At 57.3% G+C, this 23,102-nt stretch overlaps 4 protein-coding genes across 4 annotated transcripts; all 4 read right to left on the bottom strand.

Moving 5' to 3' along the window:
• Positions 1-1,712: 1,712 nt before the first annotated feature.
• LOC121108469 lies at positions 1,713-3,475 on the bottom strand. The gene is made up of 2 exons (XM_040656175.1): positions 3,208-3,475; positions 1,713-3,092 (listed from the first exon to the last, which is right to left on the bottom strand). Exon 2 carries the CDS (start codon positions 3,003-3,005, stop codon positions 2,085-2,087), a length of 921 nt encoding a protein of 306 aa, XP_040512109.1. The 5' UTR covers positions 3,006-3,092; positions 3,208-3,475; the 3' UTR covers positions 1,713-2,084.
• A 4,281-nt stretch (positions 3,476-7,756) lies between these two features.
• Positions 7,757-9,519, bottom strand: LOC121108291. The gene is made up of 2 exons (XM_040655832.1): positions 9,252-9,519; positions 7,757-9,136 (listed from the first exon to the last, which is right to left on the bottom strand). The coding sequence occupies exon 2, from the start codon at positions 9,047-9,049 to the stop codon at positions 8,129-8,131; it is 921 nt and encodes a 306-aa protein (XP_040511766.1). The 5' UTR covers positions 9,050-9,136; positions 9,252-9,519; the 3' UTR covers positions 7,757-8,128.
• Positions 9,520-13,778: 4,259 nt separating this feature from the next.
• Positions 13,779-15,560, bottom strand: LOC121108290. The gene is made up of 2 exons (XM_040655831.1): positions 15,293-15,560; positions 13,779-15,177 (listed from the first exon to the last, which is right to left on the bottom strand). Exon 2 carries the CDS (start codon positions 15,088-15,090, stop codon positions 14,170-14,172), a length of 921 nt encoding a protein of 306 aa, XP_040511765.1. The 5' UTR covers positions 15,091-15,177; positions 15,293-15,560; the 3' UTR covers positions 13,779-14,169.
• A 4,254-nt stretch (positions 15,561-19,814) lies between these two features.
• Positions 19,815-21,617, bottom strand: LOC121108289. Its single transcript, XM_040655830.1, has 2 exons — positions 21,350-21,617; positions 19,815-21,234 (listed from the first exon to the last, which is right to left on the bottom strand). Exon 2 carries the CDS (start codon positions 21,145-21,147, stop codon positions 20,227-20,229), a length of 921 nt encoding a protein of 306 aa, XP_040511764.1. The 5' UTR covers positions 21,148-21,234; positions 21,350-21,617; the 3' UTR covers positions 19,815-20,226.
• Positions 21,618-23,102: the final 1,485 nt, after the last annotated feature.

Here is a 23,102-nt window from a genome sequence, read left to right as displayed (position 1 = left end):
TACTTACCTGATACAGTAGTTCCACATCTGGAATTTAGCAGGCCACATAAACCAGTTTCTCTTGGGGCTTTGATGTTTTTAAGCACTGTGCTACTGTGTAAACTGCACACCCACTCTGAGCAGTTTTCATCAATAGGTAAATAACTCATATGCAGGCTACTGCAAGACACACGTGAACACAGGCTGCTTTCCCCACAGTGGCCTGAATGTTGAAGTGTTAGCCTCTTAAATACTATCCAGCAGTCCCTATTTCCTTCTCACAGTGTTGTATACTTTCTATGTAGCTGTCATGGCTCACTGGCACAGCTGTGCTGTTTGTGACATTGGAACATGTTCATGATTGTACAGCTTTGCAGAGAACTTTGTATTCCAGAAAGTGTCTGGGCACCAACCTGTGCAACTTACTGTAGGGAACCTGATTTTGCAGAAGGGTTGGACTCAGTGATCTCTGGAGGTCCCTTCTAGCCCCTACAATTCTGTGATTCTGTGAGTCTGTGATCTCTAGAGGTTCCTTCCAACCCCTGCAATTCTGTGATTCTGTGGGGAGGTTTTTTACAGTAAGGGTGGTGAGGCACTGTCACAGCTTGCCCAGAGGAGTGGTGGGTGCCCCCCTACCCATCCCTGCAGACACTCCAGGTCCGGCTGGATGGGGCTCTGAGGTGTAGAGCAGGGGCTCTACACCTGATCCAGCTGTAGGTGTCACTGTTCATTGCAGGCAAGTTGGACCAGATGACCTTAAAGGGTCCCTTCTGATGCAGGCAGTTCTGTGATTCTGTGATTAGTCTGAAGTTTTGCCATATTTAAAATGGTGCAGGAAAATATGCAGTATTTGCCTCCAGAAACCGCCAAATAGGGTGTAGGATCCATCCCCATTGGTTTGAAGGGCCATGACGTAGCAGGAGAGCCTCTTGAAGTTTGATCAGACTTCTTGAAACTTCATGCCTGAATAGCCTGGATGTGTGTAGTTTAAACAGAAGGAAACATTCCGTTCATCTGAACTCACAGCAATTCTTATTTTTTGATTGTTCTGGATGCAGTTATCCATTATCGTCCGATAATGATAACAAATATCACGGTTGCCTGCGAAAGGCAACACCCAGGCAGCTTCCTGTGAAGGAGTGCTGCGTGGCCAGAGAGCCCCTTCTCTTCTCCACTTGAGCAAGTACCATTCTTCCTTCTGTATCTGACTATGGGCCTACTTGCAAATCCTTTGCTGGGTATTGCCAAGAACCTGTCGCAAGCAATTTCGCTTCTCCATGAGCAGAGCACCTCAGAAAGCCTGTGCCCAAACACGGTCAAAGTGAGGAGGGGGACACCTTCCCAAACAACCATCAGAGACCCCGAGACCTCTGCGCAGGTGCAGAAGACTCAGTTTTGCTTGTGTCACCCATGTATCAATGGGATCAATATGTAATAGGTAGGAGTGGAGTGAGACCTTTGGGACTGTAAGCAGAAGGCAGTGTAAAGACACGGGTGCGCTTGACTGGTGGAGGTGATCCACCTTGTGCCCTGCGTAGAAATAAAGCAGTGCCTCCTCTCTCAACATTTGCCCTTGCAGTGTGCTATGGGAGGTTCTAAAGCAACGATAACAGCAGCATGGGAGGCCTCCAGGTCCGGCAGAGGTCAGACCTCCGCCGTGCGCAGCGCTGACAGAGGCATTGGTAGCAACACGGAGACTTTTCTGTAATTTTATTGCAGAGTCAACTCTTGGAAAGGGTAGAGAACAGCAGGGCAAGGGGAAATGGTTTTCAGTTGAAGGAGGGAAGATTTAGGTTGGATGTCGGGGGGAAGTTCCTCACTGTGAGAAAGAATGGTGAGGTGCTGGCACAGGCTGCCCGGAGAGGTTGTGGATGCCCCGTCCCTGCAGGTGTTCAAGGCCAGGTTGGATGGGGCCCTGGGCAGCCTGGTCTAGTATTTATTCCGTGCGGAGGTTGGTGGCCCCGCCTGTGGCAGCGGGGGGGTTGGAGATTCTTGAGGTCCCTTCCAAAACATCCACAGAATGCATCATTCTGTTGTTGTGCCAGGGCTGGTTGTGCCCCAGCTGCAGGCCCGGCCCCGTTCTCGCCAGCTGCTGGGGCGGTGTCCTAGTGCTGCCGGCGGGGTGGCCTCTTGGCAGGAGGTGCAGAGGCCTCAGAGGTGTGTGCCCTCCTCTTCGGGGCTCGCCGAGGCACCCTGCGTGAGCGCTCCCTGACCGTGCTGGCACTCGAGGGACCCGGCACTGCCTCCTCCGGCTCCTCCTGGGCTGCTTCTTGGACGGTCCGCAGCGGAGCCAGGATGGACGGAGGCTGGCTGGGACCCTCACTAAGGGCAGCGGTTGAGGGGACAGGAAGCTCCTCCTCCACGTTGGCTTCCCAGCTGCTGCCGGAGGGCTGCGGGCTGCGGTCGGCAGCTTCTGTTGAGGAGGCAGCTGCGCCGCGGGCAGCTGCAGGGCTGCCCTCCTGCCCTGTGGCAGCACGGGAGGCATCCAGGCCCAGCAGGCGTCGCACCTCCCCGCTGCACAGCTGCACAGCTTGGACAGCGAGCCGTCGTACAAAGACGGCGGCGTGGCTTCGCAGGGAGCTGAACAGCCACAGGGTCAGCGCTCCCTCGTCCAGGCCAAAGCAGCACAGGCCAAAGACGGCGAGCTGGAAGGCTGAAAAGGCTGCCATGCTGTCAGCCCCAAAGAGCTGCCTCATCTCCTGGTGCAGCCAGGGCAGCAGGGGCCGGAGCACAGATGGGTGGTGGCAGAACATGGACGCCCAGGTGGGCACCGCCCCTCTTTGGCGTTGGGGTGCTCTTCTGGCCCTCCCAGGCCGTCTGACAACAAACTCCTCAAAGCTGTTGTCCGCACGCACCGAGTGCAAGATGGACCTCAGCCGGCGATTGCAGAGGGGGCACGTGGGCCTGCTCTGGGTCCAGCGACGGATGCAGCCAAAGCAAAAGCGGTGCAGGCACGGCATCGCGTAGCTGGCGTCATCCATGGTGTCCAGGCAAATGGGGCAGCGGTGGTCCGGCTCACTGGCCATGCTGTCCAGCTGCTGTGGTGGGCAGGAGAGCACCACGAGGGATGAGGGGCTGCTCCTCAGCCCGCTGCTGCAGCAGCAGGGGTCACGCTAGGAAAGGAAGAGAGGCCACGGTCACTCGCTGACCCCGGCAGGGGAGGAGCAAGTGCCCAGGTCCCTCGGGAAGGAGAGCCTCCCAGCTGCCCAGGGTGAGGCGTCCCCTTACCGGTTCCCTTTGCTGCTGCGGCCTCCTGGGTGCCCCGGCTGCCTGAGCCAGGCAGGGCGGGGAAGAAGTTCCAGTGGCTCTGGGGACGAGCACTGAGAGCGGCTGTCAGCAGCTCCCAGAGCACGAGACCAGCACCAAGGCTATCCTCGCTGCTCGCTCCAAACCTCGCAGACACGCTCGGCTGGAGTGCAGGCACAAGCCAGAGTGAGAGACTCTGTGCCCGGCTACAAGCAGGGAGGGCCAAGAGGTCACAATCCACTGCTGCGTATGTCACTATCCCTCACGTAGGCGTATCGGTGCCAGTGGCATCACAGTGGGCGATCATCATCTGCAGCACTCCAATCCCAGCAGTGGCATCCGGGTTTTCCGCAGCGCCTCTGTCCGTTCCATTCCCTATATTATGTCTGCTCACTTTTGGCATTTCGCAGCAGTGTCTGAGGCTTTAGTCAAGTCTTTCCATGTCGCCCCGGCCGTGACAAATCTCCAGATCCATACAGCTCTGGGGTACCTTGAACAAAACCCATGTCTTCCTCTGAGGCAGCGGGGCACGGGCCTACTGACTCTCCCCACAAGCCAGCACTGCTGCCCTGCCCTCTGCGTGCATTGGTTCCTTCCACACCAGGTCAAAGACAGCCCGTGGCTCGCCCTTGGAGACCTTCTCCTGTCCTTCCCCCCTGGCTGGGGGCAGCAGGGGTGATCCCCTCTGCCCAGCACGCTCCAGGCCTAATCCAGGCTCTGCCTGCTTTCTAGGATCGCAGACAGGAGTGACGCTGCCCGTCCCGAGGGGCTCGTTGTAGGCTACAGAGGCAGTGAGGCTGGAGCACTTGCCCTGCAGGAAAGGCTTGTGTGGCCAGGACCAGTTCAGCATGGGGCAGAAAAGTGGAATCATAGAGTCATAGAATGGCCTGGGTTGGAAAGGACCACAATGATCATCCAGTTTCAACCCCCCTGCCACAGCAGGGCTGCCAGCCACTAGACCAGGCTGCCCAGAGCCACATCCAGCCTGGCCTTGGATGCACCCAGGGATGGGGCATCCACAAGCTCCTTGGGCAACCCGTTCCTGTGCGTCACCAACCTCTGTGTGGAAAACTTGCCCCTAATATCTGACCTAAATCTTTCCTGTCTTAGTTCAAAACCATTCCCCCTTGTCCTGTCATTATCCACCCTCGCAAACAGCCATTCCCCCTCCTGTTTATACGCTCCCTGCAAGTACTGGAAGGCCGCAATGAGGTCTCCCCAGAGCCTTCTCTTCTCCAAACTAAACAAGCTCAGCTCCCTCAACCTTTCCTCACGGGAGAGCTGCTCCAGCCCTCCGATCGTCTTAGTGGCCCTACGGCCCTACTCTGGACCCGCTCCAAGAGCTCCACGCCCTTCCTGTACTGGGGACCCAGGCCTGGACGCAGTACTCCAGGTGGGGCCTCACAAGAGCTGAGCAGAGGGGCACAATCACCTCCCTCTTCCTGCTGGCCACTCCCTTTTTTAATGCAGCCCAGAACACAGTTGGCCTTCTGGGCTGCAAGTGCACGCTGCCGGCTCATGCCCAGCTTCTCGTCCACCAGGACCCCCAAGTCCTTCTCTGCAGGGCTGCTCTCGAGGAGATCTTCCCCCAGTCTGTAGAGACACCTGGGATTGCCCTGGCCCAAGTGCAACACCTTGTACTTGGCCTTTTTAGACTCATGAGATTTTCGTGGGCCCACTTCTCCGGCCTGCCCAGGTCCCTCTGGATGGCTTCCCTTCCTTCCAACGTATCGACTGCGCCGCTCAGCTTGGTGTCATCCGCAAACGTGCTGAGGGGGCACCCGATGCCATCGTCTGTGTCATTGATGAAGATGTTGAAGAGCGCCGGTCCCAGGACCGACCCCTGAGGGACACCGCTTGTGACCGGCCTCCATCCTGACACAGAACCACTGATCACAACCCTTTGGCTGCGTCCAGCCAACCAAGTCTTAATCCATGGAACAGCCCATCCTTCAAATGCACACCTGTCCAATTTAGAGAGAAGGATGTGGTGAGGGACCATGTCAAAGGCCTTACACAAGTCCAGGCAGATGACATCCACCGCCCTTCCCCCATCCACCGATGCCATCACCCACCCCATCACAGAAGGCCCCCAGATTGGTCAGGCAAGATCTGCCCTTGGTGAAGCCATGCTGGCTGTCTCAAATCACCTCTTTGTCTTGTATGTGCCTTAACGAAGCTTCTAGGGGGATTTCCCCCGTGATCTTCGCAGGCACAGAGGTGATGCTCACCAGCCTGTAGTTCCGCGGACCCTCCTTCCTCCCCTTCTTAAAAATGGGAGTCATGTTTCCCTTTTTCCAGTCCCTGGGGACTTCACCAGACAGCCATGATTATTCGAATGTGATGGAGAGCGGCTCGACAACCACATCAGCCATCTCTCTCAGAACCCTAGGATGGATATCACCCGGCCCACGGACTTAAATGCATTCACTTTCGTGAGGGGGTCTCAGACTTGTTCCGCTGTTACAGTGGGACGGGATCTGCTCCTCTCACCCACACCTAGAGTTTCAGGGTCCTGGCAGACATGGGGAGGAGCCTGACGACCAGTGAAGACCGAGGCAAAGCACCTGTTGAGCACCTCAGCTTTTTTCATGCCTGAGGAAGCCAGCTCTCCATCCTCATTTATCAGAGGGGGAACACTCTCCTTGATCTGTCTCCTCCTGCTTATGCACCTGAAGAACCCCTTCTTGTTATTTTTCACACCCCTCGCTGAGGTCAGCCCTACCTGTGCCTTGGCTTTCTTGATCTTATTTCTACACGTGCGGACAACATCCCCATATTCCCCCAAGGCTACACAACCCTGCTTCCACTTCCTGCACATTTCCCTCTTTTCCCTCAGTTGAAGCTGCAGGTCCTTGCACAGCCACGACAGTCGCCTGCCTCCTCTGCTCAGTTTCTTCTGCTGGGGGATGGAGAGCTCTTGCGTTCTCAGAAGGGTGTCCCTAAAGAGCTGCCAGCTCTGTTCTGTTCCTATGCCCTCAAGGACACTTTCCCAGGAGATCCTACGCAGCAGTTCCTTAAGCAGCCGGGAGTTCACTCTCCTGATGTTGGGGGTCCTGACTCTGTTTTTTGCCAGGCCTGCATTCCTCCAGATCACAAACTCCACCAGGGCACGATCACTGCAGCCCAGCCTGCCTGCAATCTTAACCTCTGTAATGCTCTCCTCAGCATCGGAAGAGGCAGTTGACACGAACTGCCATTGGGAGGATCAGGCTGGAGTCAGAAAAATCACACCAGCAAGCAGAATCCATAAGCCTGGAGGTTTTGAAGAGCTGAGCGGGCACAGTCCAGTCACGACTGTCACAAGCCTGTGGGGACACAGTCAAATCCAGGAAGGAAAAGCATTGCCCATTGAAAAATGCAGCAATGACATCCTCATTTGCAACAATATCTACACACTGCAAGAGGAGAAATCTTCCTTCTTCATTTAGTTCATCAGCTTCCAAGAGAATCTTTCAAAATCTAGGACGACGGGTGGGAGGTTAACTACTGGCTTGTTCTGTTTAGCTTTCAAAAGAAATTCCTGCCGCTAAATGTTTGGTTTTGATGTTGCCGAGGAACGGTGGTAGAAGTAGCAAAACACAATTCAGGTTGAATTTTGGCATCATTTGCCAACGTCAGGGGGAGAATGTAAGGAAGGATTTGGGAAGCAAATGGTGTTTGCTGGAAATACAGTACAGCCGAGAGGAAGAAGTCTGGGAGATCCCTGGAGAGTGTGGAAGATAATTTCCAGACACAGCTGGCAAGAGAGCCTACAGGGGGAAGTGCCACGCTAGTCTTCTGTTTACAAACAGAGAAAGCAGGGAAGGACCGGCGGGAGACAGGGGGCTCGTAAGCCGCCTTGGGCACAGTGACCCAAGAACGATAGAGTTCTAGGTTGATTCTTGGTGAAGTCAGGAGAGTGGGCAACAAAACCCAGGCAGCTTCCTGTGAAGGAGTGCTGCGTGGCCAGAGAGCCCCTTCTCTTCTCCACTTGAGCAAGTACCATTCTTCCTTCTGTATCTGACTATGGGCCTACTTGCAAATCCTTTGCTGGGTATTGCCAAGAACCTGTCGCAAGCAATTTCGCTTCTCCATGAGCAGAGCACCTCAGAAAGCCTGTGCCCAAACACGGTCAAAGTGAGGAGGGGGACACCTTCCCAAACAACCATCAGAGACCCCGAGACCTCTGCGCAGGTGCAGAAGACTCAGTTTTGCTTGTGTCACCCATGTATCAATGGGATCAATATGTAATAGGTAGGAGTGGAGTGAGACCTTTGGGACTGTAAGCAGAAGGCAGTGTAAAGACACGGGTGCGCTTGACTGGTGGAGGTGATCCACCTTGTGCCCTGCGTAGAAATAAAGCAGTGCCTCCTCTCTCAACATTTGCCCTTGCAGTGTGCTATGGGAGGTTCTAAAGCAACGATAACAGCAGCATGGGAGGCCTCCAGGTCCGGCAGAGGTCAGACCTCCGCCGTGCGCAGCGCTGACAGAGGCATTGGTAGCAACACGGAGACTTTTCTGTAATTTTATTGCAGAGTCAACTCTTGGAAAGGGTAGAGAACAGCAGGGCAAGGGGAAATGGTTTTCAGTTGAAGGAGGGAAGATTTAGGTTGGATGTCGGGGGGAAGTTCCTCACTGTGAGAAAGAATGGTGAGGTGCTGGCACAGGCTGCCCGGAGAGGTTGTGGATGCCCCGTCCCTGCAGGTGTTCAAGGCCAGGTTGGATGGGGCCCTGGGCAGCCTGGTCTAGTATTTATTCCGTGCGGAGGTTGGTGGCCCCGCCTGTGGCAGCGGGGGGGTTGGAGATTCTTGAGGTCCCTTCCAAAACATCCACAGAATGCATCATTCTGTTGTTGTGCCAGGGCTGGTTGTGCCCCAGCTGCAGGCCCGGCCCCGTTCTCGCCAGCTGCTGGGGCGGTGTCCTAGTGCTGCCGGCGGGGTGGCCTCTTGGCAGGAGGTGCAGAGGCCTCAGAGGTGTGTGCCCTCCTCTTCGGGGCTCGCCGAGGCACCCTGCGTGAGCGCTCCCTGACCGTGCTGGCACTCGAGGGACCCGGCACTGCCTCCTCCGGCTCCTCCTGGGCTGCTTCTTGGACGGTCCGCAGCGGAGCCAGGATGGACGGAGGCTGGCTGGGACCCTCACTAAGGGCAGCGGTTGAGGGGACAGGAAGCTCCTCCTCCACGTTGGCTTCCCAGCTGCTGCCGGAGGGCTGCGGGCTGCGGTCGGCAGCTTCTGTTGAGGAGGCAGCTGCGCCGCGGGCAGCTGCAGGGCTGCCCTCCTGCCCTGTGGCAGCACGGGAGGCATCCAGGCCCAGCAGGCGTCGCACCTCCCCGCTGCACAGCTGCACAGCTTGGACAGCGAGCCGTCGTACAAAGACGGCGGCGTGGCTTCGCAGGGAGCTGAACAGCCACAGGGTCAGCGCTCCCTCGTCCAGGCCAAAGCAGCACAGGCCAAAGACGGCGAGCTGGAAGGCTGAAAAGGCTGCCATGCTGTCAGCCCCAAAGAGCTGCCTCATCTCCTGGTGCAGCCAGGGCAGCAGGGGCCGGAGCACAGATGGGTGGTGGCAGAACATGGACGCCCAGGTGGGCACCGCCCCTCTTTGGCGTTGGGGTGCTCTTCTGGCCCTCCCAGGCCGTCTGACAACAAACTCCTCAAAGCTGTTGTCCGCACGCACCGAGTGCAAGATGGACCTCAGCCGGCGATTGCAGAGGGGGCACGTGGGCCTGCTCTGGGTCCAGCGACGGATGCAGCCAAAGCAAAAGCGGTGCAGGCACGGCATCGCGTAGCTGGCGTCATCCATGGTGTCCAGGCAAATGGGGCAGCGGTGGTCCGGCTCACTGGCCATGCTGTCCAGCTGCTGTGGTGGGCAGGAGAGCACCACGAGGGATGAGGGGCTGCTCCTCAGCCCGCTGCTGCAGCAGCAGGGGTCACGCTAGGAAAGGAAGAGAGGCCACGGTCACTCGCTGACCCCGGCAGGGGAGGAGCAAGTGCCCAGGTCCCTCGGGAAGGAGAGCCTCCCAGCTGCCCAGGGTGAGGCGTCCCCTTACCGGTTCCCTTTGCTGCTGCGGCCTCCTGGGTGCCCCGGCTGCCTGAGCCAGGCAGGGCGGGGAAGAAGTTCCAGTGGCTCTGGGGACGAGCACTGAGAGCGGCTGTCAGCAGCTCCCAGAGCACGAGACCAGCACCAAGGCTATCCTCGCTGCTCGCTCCAAACCTCGCAGACACGCTCGGCTGGAGTGCAGGCACAAGCCAGAGTGAGAGACTCTGTGCCCGGCTACAAGCAGGGAGGGCCAAGAGGTCACAATCCACTGCTGCGTATGTCACTATCCCTCACGTAGGCGTATCGGTGCCAGTGGCATCACAGTGGGCGATCATCATCTGCAGCACTCCAATCCCAGCAGTGGCATCCGGGTTTTCCGCAGCGCCTCTGTCCGTTCCATTCCCTATATTATGTCTGCTCACTTTTGGCATTTCGCAGCAGTGTCTGAGGCTTTAGTCAAGTCTTTCCATGTCGCCCCGGCCGTGACAAATCTCCAGATCCATACAGCTCTGGGGTACCTTGAACAAAACCCATGTCTTCCTCTGAGGCAGCGGGGCACGGGCCTACTGACTCTCCCCACAAGCCAGCACTGCTGCCCTGCCCTCTGCGTGCATTGGTTCCTTCCACACCAGGTCAAAGACAGCCCGTGGCTCGCCCTTGGAGACCTTCTCCTGTCCTTCCCCCCTGGCTGGGGGCAGCAGGGGTGATCCCCTCTGCCCAGCACGCTCCAGGCCTAATCCAGGCTCTGCCTGCTTTCTAGGATCGCAGACAGGAGTGACGCTGCCCGTCCCGAGGGGCTCGTTGTAGGCTACAGAGGCAGTGAGGCTGGAGCACTTGCCCTGCAGGAAAGGCTTGTGTGGCCAGGACCAGTTCAGCATGGGGCAGAAAAGTGGAATCATAGAGTCATAGAATGGCCTGGGTTGGAAAGGACCACAATGATCATCCAGTTTCAACCCCCCTGCCACAGCAGGGCTGCCAGCCACTAGACCAGGCTGCCCAGAGCCACATCCAGCCTGGCCTTGGATGCACCCAGGGATGGGGCATCCACAAGCTCCTTGGGCAACCCGTTCCTGTGCGTCACCAACCTCTGTGTGGAAAACTTGCCCCTAATATCTGACCTAAATCTTTCCTGTCTTAGTTCAAAACCATTCCCCCTTGTCCTGTCATTATCCACCCTCGCAAACAGCCATTCCCCCTCCTGTTTATACGCTCCCTGCAAGTACTGGAAGGCCGCAATGAGGTCTCCCCAGAGCCTTCTCTTCTCCAAACTAAACAAGCTCAGCTCCCTCAACCTTTCCTCACGGGAGAGCTGCTCCAGCCCTCCGATCGTCTTAGTGGCCCTACGGCCCTACTCTGGACCCGCTCCAAGAGCTCCACGCCCTTCCTGTACTGGGGACCCAGGCCTGGACGCAGTACTCCAGGTGGGGCCTCACAAGAGCTGAGCAGAGGGGCACAATCACCTCCCTCTTCCTGCTGGCCACTCCCTTTTTTAATGCAGCCCAGAACACAGTTGGCCTTCTGGGCTGCAAGTGCACGCTGCCGGCTCATGCCCAGCTTCTCGTCCACCAGGACCCCCAAGTCCTTCTCTGCAGGGCTGCTCTCGAGGAGATCTTCCCCCAGTCTGTAGAGACACCTGGGATTGCCCTGGCCCAAGTGCAACACCTTGTACTTGGCCTTTTTAGACTCATGAGATTTTCGTGGGCCCACTTCTCCGGCCTGCCCAGGTCCCTCTGGATGGCTTCCCTTCCTTCCAACGTATCGACTGCGCCGCTCAGCTTGGTGTCATCCGCAAACGTGCTGAGGGGGCACCCGATGCCATCGTCTGTGTCATTGATGAAGATGTTGAAGAGCGCCGGTCCCAGGACCGACCCCTGAGGGACACCGCTTGTGACCGGCCTCCATCCTGACACAGAACCACTGATCACAACCCTTTGGCTGCGTCCAGCCAACCAAGTCTTAATCCATGGAACAGCCCATCCTTCAAATGCACACCTGTCCAATTTAGAGAGAAGGATGTGGTGAGGGACCATGTCAAAGGCCTTACACAAGTCCAGGCAGATGACATCCACCGCCCTTCCCCCATCCACCGATGCCATCACCCACCCCATCACAGAAGGCCCCCAGATTGGTCAGGCAAGATCTGCCCTTGGTGAAGCCATGCTGGCTGTCTCAAATCACCTCTTTGTCTTGTATGTGCCTTAACGAAGCTTCTAGGGGGATTTCCCCCGTGATCTTCGCAGGCACAGAGGTGATGCTCACCAGCCTGTAGTTCCGCGGACCCTCCTTCCTCCCCTTCTTAAAAATGGGAGTCATGTTTCCCTTTTTCCAGTCCCTGGGGACTTCACCAGACAGCCATGATTATTCGAATGTGATGGAGAGCGGCTCGACAACCACATCAGCCATCTCTCTCAGAACCCTAGGATGGATATCACCCGGCCCCACGGACTTAAATGCATTCACTTTCGTGAGGGGGTCTCAGACTTGTTCCGCTGTTACAGTGGGACGGGATCTGCTCCTCTCACCCACACCTAGAGTTTCAGGGTCCTGGCAGACATGGGGAGGAGCCTGACGACCAGTGAAGACCGAGGCAAAGCACCTGTTGAGCACCTCAGCTTTTTTCATGCCTGAGGAAGCCAGCTCTCCATCCTCATTTATCAGAGGGGGAACACTCTCCTTGATCTGTCTCCTCCTGCTTATGCACCTGAAGAACCCCTTCTTGTTATTTTTCACACCCCTCGCTGAGGTCAGCCCTACCTGTGCCTTGGCTTTCTTGATCTTATTTCTACACGTGCGGACAACATCCCCATATTCCCCCAAGGCTACACAACCCTGCTTCCACTTCCTGCACATTTCCCTCTTTTCCCTCAGTTGAAGCTGCAGGTCCTTGCACAGCCACGGCAGTCGCCTGCCTCCTCTGCTCAGTTTCTTCTGCTGGGGGATGGAGAGCTCTTGCGTTCTCAGAAGGGTGTCCCTAAAGAGCTGCCAGCTCTGTTCTGTTCCTATGCCCTCAAGGACACTTTCCCAGGAGATCCTACGCAGCAGTTCCTTAAGCAGCCGGGAGTTCACTCTCCTGATGTTGGGGGTCCTGACTCTGTTTTTTGCCAGGCCTGCATTCCTCCAGATCACAAACTCCACCAGGGCACGATCACTGCAGCCCAGCCTGCCTGCAATCTTAACCTCTGTAATGCTCTCCTCAGCATCGGAAGAGGCAGTTGACACGAACTGCCATTGGGAGGATCAGGCTGGAGTCAGAAAAATCACACCAGCAAGCAGAATCCATAAGCCTGGAGGTTTTGAAGAGCTGAGTGGGCACAGTCCAGTCACAACTGTCACAAGCCTGTGGGGACACAGTCAAATCCAGGAAGGAAAAGCATTGCCCATTGAAAAATGCAGCAATGACATCCTCATTTGCAACAATATCTACACACTGCAAGAGGAGAAATCTTCCTTCTTCATTTAGTTCATCAGCTTCCAAGAGAATCTTTCAAAATCTAGGACGACGGGTGGGAGGTTAACTACTGGCTTGTTCTGTTTAGCTTTCAAAAGAAATTCCTGCCGCTAAATGTTTGGTTTTGATGTTGCCGAGGAACGGTGGTAGAAGTAGCAAAACACAATTCAGGTTGAATTTTGGCATCATTTGCCAAAATCAGGGGGAGAATGTAAAGAAGGATTTGGGAAGCAAATGGTGTTTGCTGGAAATACAGTACAGCCGAGAGGAAGAAGTCTGGGAGATCCCTGGAGAGTGTGGAAGATAATTTCCAGACACAGCTGGCAAGAGAGCCTACAGGGGGAAGTGCCACGCTAGTCTTCTGTTTACAAACAGAGAAAGCAGGGAAGGACCGGCGGGAGACAGGGGGCTCGTAAGCCGCCTTGGGCACAGTGACCCAAGAACGATAGAGTTCTAGGTTGATTCTTGGTGAAGTCAGGAGAGTGGGCAACAAAACCCAGGCAGCTTCCTGTGAAGGAGTGCTGCGTGGCCAGAGAGCCCCTTCTCTTCTCCACTTGAGCAAGTACCATTCTTCCTTCTGTATCTGACTATGGGCCTACTTGCAAATCCTTTGCTGGGTATTGCCAAGAACCTGTCGCAAGCAATTTCGCTTCTCCATGAGCAGAGCACCTCAGAAAGCCTGTGCCCAAACACGGTCAAAGTGAGGAGGGGGACACCTTCCCAAACAACCATCAGAGACCCCGAGACCTCTGCGCAGGTGCAGAAGACTCAGTTTTGCTTGTGTCACCCATGTATCAATGGGATCAATATGTAATAGGTAGGAGTGGAGTGAGACCTTTGGGACTGTAAGCAGAAGGCAGTGTAAAGACACGGGTGCGCTTGACTGGTGGAGGTGATCCACCTTGTGCCCTGCGTAGAAATAAAGCAGTGCCTCCTCTCTCAACATTTGCCCTTGCAGTGTGCTATGGGAGGTTCTAAAGCAACGATAACAGCAGCATGGGAGGCCTCCAGGTCCGGCAGAGGTCAGACCTCCGCCGTGCGCAGCGCTGACAGAGGCATTGGTAGCAACACGGAGACTTTTCTGTAATTTTATTGCAGAGTCAACTCTTGGAAAGGGTAGAGAACAGCAGGGCAAGGGGAAATGGTTTTCAGTTGAAGGAGGGAAGATTTAGGTTGGATGTCGGGGGGAAGTTCCTCACTGTGAGAATGGTGAGGTGCTGGCACAGGCTGCCCGGAGAGGTTGTGGATGCCCCGTCCCTGCAGGTGTTCAAGGCCAGGTTGGATGGGGCCCTGGGCAGCCTGGTCTAGTATTTATTCCGTGCGGAGGTTGGTGGCCCCGCCTGTGGCAGCGGGGGGGTTGGAGATTCTTGAGGTCCCTTCCAAAACATCCACAGAATGCATCATTCTGTTGTTGTGCCAGGGCTGGTTGTGCCCCAGCTGCAGGCCCGGCCCCGTTCTCGCCAGCTGCTGGGGCGGTGTCCTAGTGCTGCCGGCGGGGTGGCCTCTTGGCAGGAGGTGCAGAGGCCTCAGAGGTGTGTGCCCTCCTCTTCGGGGCTCGCCGAGGCACCCTGCGTGAGCGCTCCCTGACCGTGCTGGCACTCGAGGGACCCGGCACTGCCTCCTCCAGCTCCTCCTGGGCTGCTTCTTGGACCGTCCGCAGCGGAGCCAGGATGGACGGAGGCTGGCTGGGACCCTCACTAAGGGCAGCGGTTGAGGGGACAGGAAGCTCCTCCTCCACGTTGGCTTCCCAGCTGCTGCCGGAGGGCTGCGGGCTGCGGTCGGCAGCTTCTGTTGAGGAGGCAGCTGCGCCGCGGGCAGCTGCAGGGCTGCCCTCCTGCCCTGTGGCAGCACGGGAGGCATCCAGGCCCAGCAGGCGTCGCACCTCCCCGCTGCACAGCTGCACAGCTTGGACAGCGAGCCGTCGTACAAAGACGGCGGCGTGGCTTCGCAGGGAGCTGAACAGCCACAGGGTCAGCGCTCCCTCGTCCAGGCCAAAGCAGCACAGGCCAAAGACGGCGAGCTGGAAGGCTGAAAAGGCTGCCATGCTGTCAGCCCCAAAGAGCTGCCTCATCTCCTGGTGCAGCCAGGGCAGCAGGGGCCGGAGCACAGATGGGTGGTGGCAGAACATGGACGCCCAGGTGGGCACCGCCCCTCTTTGGCGTTGGGGTGCTCTTCTGGCCCTCCCAGGCCGTCTGACAACAAACTCCTCAAAGCTGTTGTCCGCACGCACCGAGTGCAAGATGGACCTCAGCCGGCGATTGCAGAGGGGGCACGTGGGCCTGCTCTGGGTCCAGCGACGGATGCAGCCAAAGCAAAAGCGGTGCAGGCACGGCATCGCGTAGCTGGCGTCATCCATGGTGTCCAGGCAAATGGGGCAGCGGTGGTCCGGCTCACTGGCCATGCTGTCCAGCTGCTGTGGTGGGCAGGAGAGCACCACGAGGGATGAGGGGCTGCTCCTCAGCCCGCTGCTGCAGCAGCAGGGGTCACGCTAGGAAAGGAAGAGAGGCCACGGTCACTCGCTGACCCCGGCAGGGGAGGAGCAAGTGCCCAGGTCCCTCGGGAAGGAGAGCCTCCCAGCTGCCCAGGGTGAGGCGTCCCCTTACCGGTTCCCTTTGCTGCTGCGGCCTCCTGGGTGCCCCGGCTGCCTGAGCCAGGCAGGGCGGGGAAGAAGTTCCAGTGGCTCTGGGGACGAGCACTGAGAGCGGCTGTCAGCAGCTCCCAGAGCACGAGACCAGCACCAAGGCTATCCTCGCTGCTCGCTCCAAACCTCGCAGACACGCTCGGCTGGAGTGCAGGCACAAGCCAGAGTGAGAGACTCTGTGCCCGGCTACAAGCAGGGAGGGCCAAGAGGTCACAATCCACTGCTGCGTATGTCACTATCCCTCACGTAGGCGTATCGGTGCCAGTGGCATCACAGTGGGCGATCATCATCTGCAGCACTCCAATCCCAGCAGTGGCATCCGGGTTTTCCGCAGCGCCTCTGTCCGTTCCATTCCCTATATTATGTCTGCTCACTTTTGGCATTTCGCAGCAGTGTCTGAGGCTTTAGTCAAGTCTTTCCATGTCGCCCCGGCCGTGACAAATCTCCAGATCCATACAGCTCTGGGGTACCTTGAACAAAACCCATGTCTTCCTCTGAGGCAGCGGGGCACGGGCCTACTGACTCTCCCCACAAGCCAGCACTGCTGCCCTGCCCTCTGCGTGCATTGGTTCCTTCCACACCAGGTCAAAGACAGCCCGTGGCTCGCCCTTGGAGACCTTCTCCTGTCCTTCCCCCCTGGCTGGGGGCAGCAGGGGTGATCCCCTCTGCCCAGCACGCTCCAGGCCTAATCCAGGCTCTGCCTCCTTTCTAGGATCGCAGACAGGAGTGACGCTGCCCGTCCCGAGGGGCTCACTGTAGGCTACAGAGGCAGTGAGGCTGGAGCACTTGCCCTGCAGGAAAGGCTTGTGTGGCCAGGACCAGTTCAGCATGGGGCAGAAAAGTGGAATCATAGAGTCATAGAATGGCCTGGGTTGGAAAGGACCACAATGATCATCCAGTTTCAACCCCCCTGCCACAGCAGGGCTGCCAGCCACTAGACCAGGCTGCCCAGAGCCACATCCAGCCTGGCCTTGGATGCACCCAGGGATGGGGCATCCACAAGCTCCTTGGGCAACCCGTTCCTGTGCGTCACCAACCTCTGTGTGGAAAACTTGCTCCTAATATCTGACCTAAATCTCTCCTGTCTTAGTTCAAAACCATTCCCCCTTGTCCTGTCATTATCCACCCTTGCAAACAGCCATTCCCCGTCCTGTTTATACGCTCCCTTCAAGTACTGGAAGGCCGCAATGAGGTCTCCCCAGAGCCTTCTCTTCTCCAAACTAAACAAGCTCAGCTCCCTCAACCTTTCCTCACGGGAGAGCTGCTCCAGCCCTCCGATCGTCTTAGTGGCCCTACGGCCCTACTCTGGACCCGCTCCAAGAGCTCCACGCCCTTCCTGTACTGGGTACCCAGGCCTGGACGCAGTACTCCAGGTGGGGCCTCACAAGAGCTGAGCAGAGGGGCACAATCACCTCCCTCTTCCTGCTGGCCACTCCCTTTTTTAATGCAGCCCAGAACACAGTTGGCCTTCTGGGCTGCAAGTGCACACTGCCGGCTCATGCCCAGCTTCTCGTCCACCAGGACCCCCAAGTCCTTCTCTGCAGGGCTGCTCTCGAGGAGATCTTCCCCCAGTCTGTAGAGACACCTGGGATTGCCCTGGCCCAAGTGCAACACCTTGTACTTGGCCTTTTTAGACTCATGAGATTTTCGTGGGCCCACTTCTCCGGCCTGCCCAGGTCCCTCTGGATGGCTTCCCTTCCTTCCAACGTATCGACTGCGCCGCTCAGCTTGGTGTCATCCGCAAACGTGCTGAGGGGGCACCCGATGCCATCGTCTGTGTCATTGATGAAGATGTTGAAGAGCGCCGGTCCCAGGACCGACCCCTGAGGGACACCGCTTGTGACCGGCCTCCATCCTGACACAGAACCACTGATCACAACCCTTTGGCTGCGTCCAGCCAACCAAGTCTTAATCCACTGGAACAGCCCATCCTTCAAATGCACACCTGTCCAATTTAGAGAGAAGGATGTGGTGAGGGACCATGTCAAAGGCCTTACACAAGTCCAGGCAGATGACATCCACCGCCCTTCCCCCATCCACCGATGCCATCACCCACCCCATCACAGAAGGCCCCCAGATTGGTCAGGCAAGATCTGCCCTTGGTGAAGCCATGCTGGCTGTCTCAAATCACCTCTTTGTCTTGTATGTGCCTTAACGAAGCTTCTAGGGGGATTTCCCCCGTGATCTTCGCAGGCACAGAGGTGATGCTCACCAGCCTGTAGTTCCGCGGACCCTCCTTCCTCCCCTTCTTAAAAATGGGAGTCATGTTTCCCTTTTTCCAGTCCCTGGGGACTTCACCAGACAGCCATGATTATTCGAATGTGATGGAGAGCGGCTCGACAACCACATCAGCCATCTCTCTCAGAACCCTAGGATGGATATCACCCGGCCCCACGGACTTAAATGCATTCACTTTCGTGAGGGGGTCTCAGACTTGTTCCGCTGTTACAGTGGGACGGGATCTGCTCCTCTCACCCACACCTAGAGTTTCAGGGTCCTGGCAGACATGGGGAGGAGCCTGACGACCAGTGAAGACCGAGGCAAAGCACCTGTTGAGCACCTCAGCTTTTTTCATGCCTGAGGAAGCCAGCTCTCCATCCTCATTTATCAGAGGGGGAACACTCTCCTTGATCTGTCTCCTCCTGCTTATGCACCTGAAGAACCCCTTCTTGTTATTTTTCACACCCCTCGCTGAGGTCAGCCCTACCTGTGCCTTGGCTTTCTTGATCTTATTTCTACACGTGCGGACAACATCCCCATATTCCCCCAAGGCTACACAACCCTGCTTCCACTTCCTGCACATTTCCCTCTTTTCCCTCAGTTGAAGCTGCAGGTCCTTGCACAGCCACGACAGTCGCCTGCCTCCTCTGCTCAGTTTCTTCTGCTGGGGGATGGAGAGCTCTTGCATTCTCAGAAGGGTGTCCCTAAAGAGCTGCCAGCTCTGTTCTGTTCCTATGCCCTCAAGGACACTTTCCCAGGAGATCCTACGCAGCAGTTCCTTAAGCAGCCGGGAGTTCACTCTCCTGATGTTGGGGGTCCTGACTCTGTTTTTTGCCAGGCCTGCATTCCTCCAGATCACAAACTCCACCAGGGCACGATCACTGCAGCCCAGCCTGCCTGCAATCTTAACCTCTGTAATGCTCTCCTCAGCATCGGAAGAGGCAGTTGACACGAACTGCCATTGGGAGGATCAGGCTGGAGTCAGAAAAATCACACCAGCAAGCAGAATCCATAAGCCTGGAGGTTTTGAAGAGCTGAGCGGGCACAGTCCAGTCACGACTGTCACAAGCCTGTGGGGACACAGTCAAATCCAGGAAGGAAAAGCATTGCCCATTGAAAAATGCAGCAATGACATCCTCATTTGCAACAATATCTACACACTGCAAGAGGAGAAATCTTCCTTCTTCATTTAGTTCATCAGCTTCCAAGAGAATCTTTCAAAATCTAGGACGACGGGTGGGAGGTTAACTACTGGCTTGTTCTGTTTAGCTTTCAAAAGAAATTCCTGCCGCTAAATGTTTGGTTTTGATGTTGCCGAGGAACGGTGGTAGAAGTAGCAAAACACAATTCAGGTTGAATTTTGGCATCATTTGCCAACGTCAGGGGGAGAATGTAAAGAAGGATTTGGGAAGCAAATGGTGTTTGCTGGAAATAAGGTACAGCCGAGAGGAAGAAGTCTGGGAGATCCCTGGAGAGTGTGGAAGATAATTTCCAGACACAGCTGGCAAGAGAGCCTACAGGGGGAAGTGCCACGCTAGTCTTCTGTTTACAAACAGAGAAAGCAGGGAAGGACCGGCGGGAGACAGGGGGCTCGTAAGCCGCCTTGGGCACAGTGACCCAAGAACGATAGAGTTCTAGGTTGATTCTTGGTGAAGTCAGGAGAGTGGGCAACAAAACCCAGGCAGCTTCCTGTGAAGGAGTGCTGCGTGGCCAGAGAGCCCCTTCTCTTCTCCACTTGAGCAAGTACCATTCTTCCTTCTGTATCTGACTATGGGCCTACTTGCAAATCCTTTGCTGGGTATTGCCAAGAACCTGTTGCAAGCAATTTCGCTTCTCCATGAGCAGAGCACCTCAGAAAGCCTGTGCCCAAACACGGTCAAAGTGAGGAGGGGGACACCTTCCCAAACAACCATCAGAGACCCGAGACCTCTGCGCAGGTGCAGAAGACTCAGTTTTGCTTGTGTCACCCATGTATCAATGGGATCAATATGTAATAGGTAGGAGTGGAGTGAGACCTTTGGGACTGTAAGCAGAAGGCAGTGTAAAGACACGGGTGCGCTTGACTGGTGGAGGTGATCCACCTTGTGCCCTGCGTAGAAATAAAGCAGTGCCTCCTCTCTCAACATTTGCCCTTGCAGTGTGCTATGGGAGGTTCTAAAGCAACGATAACAGCAGCATGGGAGGCCTCCGGGTCTGGCAGAGGTCAGACCTCCGCCGTGCGCAGCGCTGACAGAGGCATTGGTAGCAACACGGAGACTTTTCTGTAATTTTATTGCAGAGTCAACTCTTGGAAAGGGTAGAGAACAGCAGGGCAAGGGGAAATGGATTTCAGTTGAAGGAGGGAAGATTTAGGTTGGATGTCGGGGGGAAGTTCCTCACTGTGAGAAAGAATGGTGAGGTGCTGGCACAGGCTGCCCGGAGAGGTTGTGGATGCCCCGTCCCTGCAGGTGTTCAAGGCCAGGTTGGATGGGGCCCTGGGCAGCCTGGTCTAGTATTTATTCCGTGCGGAGGTCGGTGGCCCCGCCTGTGGCGGCGGGGGGGTTGGAGATTCTTGAGGTCCCTTCCAACAGATCCACAGTCATTCATGTGTCATTCTGTGGTCTGACAACCCCTGAGGGCTGGTTGTGCCCCAGCTGCAGGCCCGGCCCCGTTCTCGCCAGCTGCTGGGGCGGTGTCCTAGTGCTGCCGGCGGGGTGGCCTCTTGGCAGGAGGTGCAGAGGCCTCAGAGGTGTGTGCCCTCCTCTTCGGGGCTCGCCGAGGCACCCTGCGTGAGCGCTCCCTGACCGTGCTGGCACTCGAGGGACCCGGCACTGCCTCCTCCGGCTCCTCCTGGGCTGCTTCTTGGACGGTCCGCAGCGGAGCCAGGATGGACGGAGGCTGGCTGGGACCCTCACTAAGGGCAGCGGTTGAGGGGACAGGAAGCTCCTCCTCCACGTTGGCTTCCCAGCTGCTGCCGGAGGGCTGCGGGCTGCGGTCGGCAGCTTCTGCTGAGGAGGCAGCTGTGCGGCGGGCAGCTGCAGGGCTGCCCTCCTGCCCTGTGGCAGCACGGGAGGCATCCAGGCCCAGCAGGCGTCGCACCTCCCCGCTGCACAGCTGCACAGCTTGGACAGCGAGCCGTCGTACAAAGACGGCGGCGTGGCTTCGCAGGGAGCTGAACAGCCACAGGGTCAGCGCTCCCTCGTCCAGGCCAAAGAAGCACAGGCCAAAGACGGCGAGCTGGAAGGCTGAAAAGGCTGCCATGCTGTCAGCCCCAAAGAGCTGCGTCATCTCCTGGTGCAGCCAGGGCAGCAGGGGCCGGAGCACAGATGGGTGGTGGCGGAACATGGACGCCCAGGTGGGCACCGCCCCTCTTTGGCGTTGGGGTGCTCTTCTGGCCCTCCCAGGCCGTCTGACAACAAACTCCTCAAAGCTGTTGTCCGCACGCACCGAGTGCAAGATGGACCTCAGCCGGCGATTGCAGAGGGGGCACGTGGGCCTGCTCTGGGTCCAGCGACGGATGCAGCCAAAGCAAAAGCGGTGCAGGCACGGCATCGCGTAGCTGGCGTCATCCATGGTGTCCAGGCAAATGGGGCAGCGGTGGTCCGGCTCACTGGCCATGCTGTCCAGCTGCTGTGGTGGGCAGGAGAGCACCACGAGGGATGAGGGGCTGCTCCTCAGCCCGCTGCTGCAGCAGCAGGGGTCACGCTAGGAAAGGAAGAGAGGCCACGGTCACTCGCTGACCCCGGCAGGGGAGGAGCAAGTGCCCAGGTCCCTCGGGAAGGAGAGCCTCCCAGCTGCCCAGGGTGAGGCGTCCCCTTACCGGTTCCCTTTGCTGCTGCGGCCTCCTGGGTGCCCCGGCTGCCTGAGCCAGGCAGGGCGGGGAAGAAGTTCCAGTGGCTCTGGGGACGAGCACTGAGAGCGGCTGTCAGCAGCTCCCAGAGCACGAGACCAGCACCAAGGCTATCCTCGCTGCTCGCTCCAAACCTCGCAGACACGCTCGGCTGGAGTGCAGGCACAAGCCAGAGTGAGAGACTCTGTGCCCGGCTACAAGCAGGGAGGGCCAAGAGGTCACAATCCACTGCTGCGTATGTCACTATCCCTCACGTAGGCGTATCGGTGCCAGTGGCATCACAGTGGGCGATCATCATCTGCAGCACTCCAATCCCAGCAGTGGCATCCGGGTTTTCCGCAGCGCCTCTGTCCGTTCCATTCCCTATATTATGTCTGCTCACTTTTGGCATTTCGCAGCAGTGTCTGAGGCTTTAGTCAAGTCTTTCCATGTCGCCCCGGCCGTGACAAATCTCCAGATCCATACAGCTCTGGGGTACCTTGAACAAAACCCATGTCTTCCTCTGAGGCAGCGGGGCACGGGCCTACTGACTCTCCCCACAAGCCAGCACTGCTGCCCTGCCCTCTGCGTGCATTGGTTCCTTCCACACCAGGTCAAAGACAGCCCGTGGCTCGCCCTTGGAGACCTTCTCCTGTCCTTCCCCCCTGGCTGGGGGCAGCAGGGGTGATCCCCTCTGCCCAGCACGCTCCAGGCCTAATCCAGGCTCTGCCTCCTTTCTAGGATCGCAGACAGGAGTGACGCTGCCCGTCCCGAGGGGCTCACTGTAGGCTACAGAGGCAGTGAGGCTGGAGCACTTGCCCTGCAGGAAAGGCTTGTGTGGCCAGGACCAGTTCAGCATGGGGCAGAAAAGTGGAATCATAGAGTCATAGAATGGCCTGGGTTGGAAAGGACCACAATGATCATCCAGTTTCAACCCCCCTGCCACAGCAGGGCTGCCAGCCACTAGACCAGGCTGCCCAGAGCCACATCCAGCCTGGCCTTGGATGCACCCAGGGATGGGGCATCCACAAGCTCCTTGGGCAACCCGTTCCTGTGCGTCACCAACCTCTGTGTGGAAAACTTGCTCCTAATATCTGACCTAAATCTCTCCTGTCTTAGTTCAAAACCATTCCCCCTTGTCCTGTCATTATCCACCCTTGCAAACAGCCATTCCCCGTCCTGTTTATACGCTCCCTTCAAGTACTGGAAGGCCGCAATGAGGTCTCCCCAGAGCCTTCTCTTCTCCAAACTAAACAAGCTCAGCTCCCTCAACCTTTCCTCACGGGAGAGCTGCTCCAGCCCTCCGATCGTCTTAGTGGCCCTACGGCCCTACTCTGGACCCGCTCCAAGAGCTCCACGCCCTTCCTGTACTGGGTACCCAGGCCTGGACGCAGTACTCCAGGTGGGGCCTCACAAGAGCTGAGCAGAGGGGCACAATCACCTCCCTCTTCCTGCTGGCCACTCCCTTTTTTAATGCAGCCCAGAACACAGTTGGCCTTCTGGGCTGCAAGTGCACACTGCCGGCTCATGCCCAGCTTCTCGTCCACCAGGACCCCCAAGTCCTTCTCTGCAGGGCTGCTCTCGAGGAGATCTTCCCCCAGTCTGTAGAGACACCTGGGATTGCCCTGGCCCAAGTGCAACACCTTGTACTTGGCCTTTTTAGACTCATGAGATTTTCGTGGGCCCACTTCTCCGGCCTGCCCAGGTCCCTCTGGATGGCTTCCCTTCCTTCCAACGTATCGAC

This window comes from Gallus gallus, chromosome Z (assembly GCF_016699485.2).
Source record: "Gallus gallus isolate bGalGal1 chromosome Z, bGalGal1.mat.broiler.GRCg7b, whole genome shotgun sequence".
Classification (NCBI taxonomy): Eukaryota; Metazoa; Chordata; class Aves; order Galliformes; family Phasianidae; genus Gallus; species Gallus gallus.
Note: the sequence above shows the minus strand (reverse complement) of the source record. Positions and strands in the feature narration are given on the sequence as shown.